This window comes from Triplophysa dalaica, chromosome 10 (assembly GCF_015846415.1).
Source record: "Triplophysa dalaica isolate WHDGS20190420 chromosome 10, ASM1584641v1, whole genome shotgun sequence".
NCBI classification, from domain to species: domain Eukaryota; kingdom Metazoa; phylum Chordata; class Actinopteri; order Cypriniformes; family Nemacheilidae; genus Triplophysa; species Triplophysa dalaica.
Window position 1 is genome coordinate 11661916 of NC_079551.1, and position 8828 is coordinate 11670743.

Below are 8828 nucleotides of genomic sequence, written 5' to 3' on the forward strand. Positions count from 1 at the left end.
ATATATTTTTTTCTTCTCTGCCCATTTCTTAGAAATTTCTCCAATCATTTCTCTGCTCACAGGATATCTTGTTCCTAGTGGAGGCCATTCTTACTTTATTATCGTCACGTATTCTGTTAAAGTGGGGCGCCTCTTTGTTTTATTGCGACCTATGGGCCTAGGTTTTCTGTTTTTATCTGCAGGATCAGCTTCTTCAGTGTAACAGCCTGAAACTGCAGTGGCTCTATTTCTCTTTGCTCGGTGGTTGTAAACAATATCTTACTTTCTCAATTTACATATCTTGTTTCTGCATAAACCTACATTTCTGAATGACTGATTAATCTGTACTCTCTTCCTCTACCTCTTCCTCCAACTTTGTCTTACTCCTTGCAATAAATAGGGTTTCACCAGGTTCTGGATTGTGATTTTTATTTTCAATGAGACACGCTGGAACGCGGTGTCTAGATTGCCAAATCTATTAATTATATGGAAGCAAACTCCTTCTAAGTAGTTTCTCAATATCCCTACATTACAACACTTGCCTACTATACCTCTCCAATTCACATATGGCCACTCCTGCTCAATTTGTTTCAAATTCTGAACTTCTACTAATTCGTCCAAGAAATAATTTTTCTTTTCCTCTGTCAGTGGCTTCTTGATGCCTGCTAAGTCCCTATAAAATGGTTATCTCCAGAAGTGATCACTAACTCCCTTTGTCTCAGTCAATATTCTGGCTACTCTTACTCTCTCAAAATATGATTGTAAACTTTCCCCATCTAGCAGTTCAATTCCAGCCATACGTCTTTAAAACATCAATAGAACATAAAAATAATTCACAATCCAGCAATGCTTTTCACTTTTTCACTTAATGCAAAACGTTTTTTTTTCCACAGCAACACTCTGGTCTCATACGCTCACAGCACGCAGAATACTCACACACTCCAGAGGCCCTTCTGCTGTCTAATAAATCACTCCTCAAAGGTTCCAGCACACACACACTCAGGCCTTATGGTCTGAGATTTTAATTATTTATTTATTTATTTTTTGGGTATATTCTACCGGCTTTATACCAAGTATCTCACAATTTTTAAAACATATTTGTAAGCTACAAAATATATCTTCTATTTTTTCATTTGACAATGTTCTTCGTGCTTTAATCAAAGGAGCTCTATTCTTCGGCTGCCATTAAGTCTCATGCGCTCACAGTGAGCCAAACTCACACATACACTATATCCTTCAAATCTTTATCTGACTCCATAAATGACCTCTTTATCTTCTACACACACTCTTGCTTCTCTCATGTGCTCAAACTGTTTTTCTATTAAACCCTAATAGACACATTATTTTGCATTCATCTTTTTTTTTCAAATACTTTTATTACCACATGAAACTTTGACACAGACACACAGCAAAAACTTGCACCTAGTCTCGAAACGCATGCCTCTTTAAACATCAAAAACCTAACACTCCTTCTTCTCATACATTTTACTGGACAAACATTATACTGCAATTTTTATTTGTTCCATGTCCTTTTTCCCATTCACACATATGCACTCTCTCTCTCATTCACTTTTTCATACGCACACACTTGCGGGGCCTCCTAGCCTCCCACTCTTGCACACACACTCACAACCTCTTCTTCACACACAGACACACACACACAGAGTCTCACAGGCTGAAGTTTTTTCTCTCTGTCCCTCACTCCTGAGTTTTTCTATCGTCACAATACAATATACAACAACATAAAAACATATCACAGTGCATTCATACCCCCCACGTGACCTGTTTCCTAACAGGATTTTAATTTGCTCACACACACTATATGTATATACTTTACGTCCCGTTACCTGACAGGACCCCGCGTCCCTACGCGACACACCCACTGTGTGACTCACTTTTCAAAGTAAGATTTACTCCCGCGTCCCAACGCGACACACCCAGTGTGCGACTTACTTCCCAAAGTAAGATTTACTCTCCGTCTGCTCCACTGTTAGGACACTTATATACAATCTCTCATGCACACATACACTTTTTCATACACACAATCACACACACACATTTCTTGAGATCTGGATACCCTAAAGACTTGGCAAACTAGTGCAATTTCTAACATTCAATTTTGTTCAATTTAGGAGAGGCTTTTAAGAGGACAAACGACATTCAGAGTTTACCTTTAGCTGACCGCACAAAACTTATACTATAAAGCAAATATGCTCACCTGTTTTTAGGGCCCTTTTTTGTGCGATCAGCTTGTCTGGTTCACCCATCACAGTCATCAGCCTCCAGCCCTCTAACCTGGATCACGTCTCGGGGTCACCAAATATGTCGTGGCGAATCGGCCTTCCATCGCAGAAAGAAATCTCAGAGACAAGGGTTCCAGGTTCCAAGAGTTTAAACTTTATTTGCCCGGACAAACAAAATGGGATATTCAGAGTTCATCTGAAGTGATCCAACAAATACATATCTGACTCCATCTTTTATACAGTGTTTTCAAGTTGTTATCACAGTTTAAACCAATCATGTGTGCATGACATCGTCTTCTTCCAATCAGGTTTTATAGGACATCACTTTTTCATTAGCCCGTCCCTCTGTGCTCATAGTTCCGGCCTACCATATTAAGATTTAATGGTGGCGTGCATCTCTCAAAAACAAGTGCCTCTTTATCTTGACACTTTCCTGGGGGTTTCGGACGATACATGATTTAACCATGTTTCTATCAAAGATGAGCTCATGGTTTAGCGATAATGAGCTTCCCAGTGTCCTTGGTCGTATGTGATTTAATTAGACTTCCCTACAAAAATGTGTGGGGTGTACGTCTTAGTTCTAAAAGATATATGGTGTGTGTGCAGATGTTCAAGTTCTCAGACTCATACTCTTAGCTTTGTTAAAATGAGCTCACTGTTTAGAGATACCAGCGTCCTTGACTCTATGAAACAAACCAAACTTCCTTATTAAAACTTATTTGTGGTGTACGTGCAGCTAAGATAAGATGCTTGTTGTTCATGCAGGTGTTCATGAGCTCATACTCATACACGAGGCCCAATATTGTTTCATAAGAATACATAAAACCTATAACTAACTAAATGTATTATTTTATATAAGAAAACTCAACACTATAATAGAAAAACCACCATATCCATGACGGTAACATATTTGTGAATGGTTGAGTGTCTGGAGCTCACCTTGAGGGAACAGTTTCTTCCAGCTAAAACAGTGCTCCACGCCTATCTCCATTTTGAGGCACTCACAAAACACGAGTATGAATACTCTTGTGTGACATGTGGGGATCATCCAGCCGTTGTAATCATGGATCTCCACAGAAAAGGAGCATTCAACATGTCATGTAAGTCCATGTCAAATGTATTTATACAGCACTATTTAACTCAACGAAGTTTGACCAATGTGCTGCACATTAAAACAGATTGAAGGTAAGTGTGCTACCATGGACCAAATTGATTTTCTGTGCTTGGGGCAAATAATGCTTTCAGGTCATTTGACACAGCATGTGCATGTGTTTCCACAGCAGGCTTTAATTGTAGATAATATTAATAATATTTTGGATTTCTTTGTCATTAGTGAGTGACAAACCACCGCCAAAGAATTTTAACGGCTACGTGGATATGGAAGACTTCTGGGAGACACTAGCCCTGCAAATGATTGGTTGTGGCTTTGTAAAATGTAAGTCTCTTCTTTTATATGCCTCCTATTGACATGTGTAAAGCTGTTTGCTTTTCAGTTCTCCTCATGGACATATTGGTAATAGTTCCTGTACCTGTAGTTCCTATTGGTAATAGCCCAGAAAAGTCCTAAAGACATTGTTAGGATCCTCGAGACAAAAGTAGAATGTAACATTTCCTTATTTGTATGTGGACCCCATTCTTTTCTAATATCAACCTTGTTAACCCTAGCCATATTAATTTTTGACTTCTGCTTTTTCATTATCGTATTGTATTTATCATATTGCATGTGTATTATACTCGATATAGTTTTGCATGACTTACAGATGTTTCTGGCTCAGAGGCAACAGTAGATGTGCCACCTTAACCAGAGTTTGTTCCCCCTTTAACAGGAATAGGTATGAATAATGCCTTTGCATTAACTAACCAAATATTTTCCATTGCAGTTCATTATGAGTGACAGAGTTTGTTTCATTTTATTCCCTTAGTAGCCTCTGCAGATGGGATCATGCAGGATTTTATGATTTTATAGGATGCAGATGAAAATTCAACCCAACCTTGGAAGAAGCCTCATAATCCTCTACAAGACAAATTGGTAGATGTTCATGTCTTCACTTACAATTTTAAAATACTGTCCATAATAGCCTGTTTTATTTAACATCTACAATTTGTACAAAAACTGAAACGTCCTTTTATCAGGTCACGTTGCCTTTCTAAACAATTTACGAAGCATTTCTGTTAATGCCTTGCTTTCTTTTGACCTTTGCAGCTCAGATACATACTTGACACGATGCGGCTGGCTGATGAGGTCATTGTGAAGGAGGGAGCGACATGCCTCACAAGAGCAGATTTTTGGACTTTAGGTTTGAGACGGGACATGGAGTCAGATCTTTGTAAAATTTGCATTTGGATAGTTTTAATGAAGCAAAAACTAGAACATTGGGTGCAATGTATGCTTTTGGTTTTATTTGTTTATGTAAATTTTTCATATTTTCAACAGATTGGAAATGCCTGCATGAAAATTATCTATGATGCTCGAGCACATGTATAAATCTTCTTCAAGTGAAATCTTTATGGCACTTTTATAGTGTCTTTTTCATATAGGATTAATATAAACAAACTATGAGCTTAATTTTTACTTTTGCTCTCACAGGGCAAAGACATATACATTGCCGACCTGTATCTTGTTCCAACATGGAAAACTGATAAAGATCCCCTAGCGTACTTACCTGTCAGTATCGAATGCAAAAATCATACTACTTGACACAGAGACCGTAAGTCTGAAGTAAAATAACATGTTCTGTATTGGTGTTGTGTGGTTTTTAAGAGTGATGCTGACATAAAGGATGCCCTTGTGTTTCCTGCATGGACACAAGCTGGCGGACCAGACCATTGTGTTTTATGTCTAAGATTTTTCAAGTCATGGTCTAGCTGAATAATATTTTATGTGTATCAAGTTTTATACAGGTTTATCTACTCTGTGGGTTGGTGGGAATGTTCTTTTATGCTGGATTTACAGAGGGTGTTCTTACCCCAGTTTCATAACGCAAAGGTTATGCAAATATGAAATGGTTTGTATAGCACTCTTTTGCCATAACCATTGCTAATGCATCCCTATAGGTGCTGAAGCCACTGTTAAGAGAGATCCTCCTACTAGGCCCCCTGTATAGCAATCATGAGTCCATGAAATGACCAGTACAGAGACATCTTTAGGTTCACAGCTAAGGAATAATTGCCATGTTCCTATATGGCATATAATGTAGTCATGCGGTTGCATTGTTCCAGTGTTCAGATTGTTAATGGCGGGTTGTCCGATTTCCGAATTACACTTGTTTGGACCAACTCAGGCCGAGTGTCGAAACAACCTTGTAGCCAATCAGCAGTAAGGTGCACAGTTCACAGGACGGACATTAGTCGAAAGATTGGGGTATGGTGTGTCTGTTTAGGTGATTTGAACTTCAACAAAGGCTTGGATAAATCGGACACCCCACCTTTAAGTTATGAGAGTATAAAGTTATATGAGATACAGTTGCCATGTTCCTATGGCATAATATAGACATGCATTTGCATTGTTACAGTATTTTGAATCAATTATGAGTTGTGCTTGTCATATTAACAGTCTGCTTTTCATAGCAATGAGCATAATGTGAATATGACAACTTGTTTGATCATTTGAAGTTTGGTCTTGATATATTAAACCAACAAAGCAAAATCATGCCTCTGTGAATGAGGTTCTTTGGGAGAGCGTAGGCTCAAATTAATGTAAGAAGAGGGAAAATTATGGTTTAATTTATGGCCATATACAGTAGTCAACATTTGGATGAAAAAAGTGAATCAAAGTTTTCCCAAGACTATAACGTTCTTGTTTTCGGACAACTTTGATTCACTTTTTTCATTCAAATGTTTACTACTGTATTACACAAGCTCCCCATGGCTTTTTATGTTAATTTGTGTACTTAACCCAAATCTTAGGAGTATTGCACATCGTCTTGATCCTGGACAGTGGACAGAAGTCACAGGATTGGATATTGGGGCGACACACAACTACAATACTACTGTTCATTTGTTTCAGCTCTGTAAATAAATTCTAATTTCTGTTTTCAAATTGTTATATTTGTATCCTAATGTTGTGTTCAGACCAACGGAGGCAGAAATCTCAACAACACCGGAGGAAAAAAATCACCGTTGCTTTATGTGGATACCTGGAGCTGTACGATACATCTTACTTTTATCAAAACTGAAATAAAAAGGATCTTGCTTGGAAGAAAGTGAGTGAGGAGGTCGGACAATCTGACAAGTTGTCAAAAACGGTCTTTACACAATTTAAGCAATTTATCTACACGGGAGTGGAGCCGGCTGGCAGAAGCCCCTCCCATGACGCGAATTCGCGTCTGCAATGAAGCGAATTTGACGCGTGAATGAAGCGAATTTGACGCGCGAATGAAGCGAATTTGACGCGCGAATGAAGCGAGTAAACTAAAATGTTCAAGCGTCCAACTACAGGCGAATAGCGCGATTTATTCGCGCCATTCGCGTTTGGTCTGAACACACAGTTTTCCTCAACAGAGCAACATCCATGATTGTGGGATTTTTATGCTCATGGTTAGCTATATTAATAAAGTTTTTTTACTCTTTTTCAGTATGCCCTCTACACTGTGCTGAACACTCGATTTAGTTTCACTTTAGTTTCAGATTTTGTATTCCATTGCTAAAAAGGCATACTTTATTGCTTGTCATTAAATAATAATAGAGACACAAATACTAATCCAGTCATATTTCACATTCTTTGAGCTTGACATGCCTGTAATCAGAGAGTGGTGGTGTCTACGTCTCATTGAGCGGTTTGAGACAGGGGTGTGTGTACTATTTTCTGTACTATTAGTCTTGTATTTCATTTTCAATGGAAATTCCTTGCCAATAGAAATAACTGACCAAATTTAGGTATTAAAAAAAAAAGAAAGCTCCACAAAAGCTCCAATTGTGCAGGATGCCTTACACAAGACGCTAAAGGTGTTAAAAGAGTGTGTGTGTGCATGTGTGTGTGTTGACCTTATGTCCCATATCAGTAGATTTTGATCTTTTGGGGACAATTTGAAAGTCCCGATGAGGAAAACTGCTTATGAATCATACAGAATTATATTTATTGAAAACGTAAAAATGTTTAAAAAGGTTTGTGTGATTATTAGGTTTAGATGTTGGGGTAGGGTTAGGGGATAGAATATATCATAAGCCTGATCTAAAATCAATGGATGTGTATGGAATGTCCCCATAAAACATTAAACCAGTGTGTGTGTGTGTCAGACGACACTTCCTTTTTCCTCGAGGCATTCACTAAGGAATTAACAGTATAACATAATCAAAATAGATCATGCCAATAAGAAAAATGATGTAGGATGTACATCACCTGGTTAATTATACAATTTTGTGAGTATATATAAATGCAGCCTGTATATCAGTATTGTCAAGAGTTTTCCTACTTTTTTTAATTATGTATTATTAACTTATTTTTATGTAAAGCACTTTAAATTACCATTGTGTATGAAATGTGCTATGTAAATACACTTGCCTTGCCTTACCTCACTGGAGTAAAAATCTGATTTTTTTTAGGTATGGGAAAAGGTTTGCCCACTGGAACGAGGATGCAAGGTTCCTGCCTGAAGGGACATTACAACCTCTTTACCGGGATTTTCCAGGGCTAACTTATGACCTGCCACAACATTTTGTTGTTGAGAGGAACCGCAAGTCATGCAACCAACCGTTGGTGGACTTCATTGTAGCAACCAGAGGAACAGATAACCACATTCAGGTAAATGGTTCACGAATGCATTTAAAATATTTACTCAACATAAATGACTTACAGAGACAATGACATTCTCAATTTTCTCTACACAGTCCATCATAAATGGCCAAAAGAAGTCAAAGTGGCTTGAAATGTTTACCAATCCTTCTGCCAAGACCATGCTTGTAACTGTATACCTTGAAGATCAGGACCAAATAGATGACGTCTACATTCACCTCACTTCAGTTCTAGACAGGAGACCCACACACACTCACAGTGACGCAGACAAGTTTGTTATGGATGTCCTTTTTGCAGAGGTGGGTCCTATGTTAGCTTTCTAACCCTAACTTGTTTGGGGTGTGATCCATCTTAACTCTTTCTTTGGTAGTCCATCATCTGTGCTCTTGCTGCTTTGGAAAATGTCACCATGTTGGAGGCTGAGAACAAATTTTTACGAGGGCCTGTCATTGACATATTGTATGTTATGATGCTATAAAGGAGAAATTGTTAAGCACGACATCCTGCCATTATTTCCAATAACAATTTTGTCTACAACTTTTAATGTTCATTTATCAGTGAGCGGGAGCAGTTTGACAGGAGGATTGGAGATTTTTTAAAGAAGAGTGGAAACCCATGGGAATCGTAATCTAGAGACATCCTAGGATAGATTTTGATCATGGTATCAATAAATTTTGTTCACAAGAAACTTGTCTTTCTTCCATGAAGCGGTGAATTGTGCTTTTCTTCATTAAATAGTATGCAGTACACACATATACCTTTTTTATTGATGGCGACATGGTTTATATGACTTAATATGAGCTAAATATGGTTCGTATTTGAATTTAACTTTATAACATGCCTATATATTCACAACAAACACTCAAGTCTTATAT

At 38.0% G+C, this 8828-nt stretch overlaps 1 protein-coding gene across 1 annotated transcript; it reads left to right on the top strand.

Moving 5' to 3' along the window:
- The first annotated feature begins 3117 nt into the window (after nt 1–3117).
- On the top strand, nt 3118–8508 carry LOC130429956 (uncharacterized). Its single transcript, XM_056758811.1, has 12 exons — nt 3118–3123; nt 4189–4251; nt 4426–4543; nt 4655–4701; nt 4810–4887; nt 4984–5075; nt 6132–6193; nt 6712–6758; nt 6797–6853; nt 7143–7177; nt 7743–7962; nt 8049–8508. Exons 1-12 carry the CDS (start codon nt 3118–3120, stop codon nt 8274–8276), a joined length of 1053 nt encoding a protein of 350 aa, XP_056614789.1. The 3' UTR covers nt 8277–8508.
- Nucleotides 8509–8828: the final 320 nt, after the last annotated feature.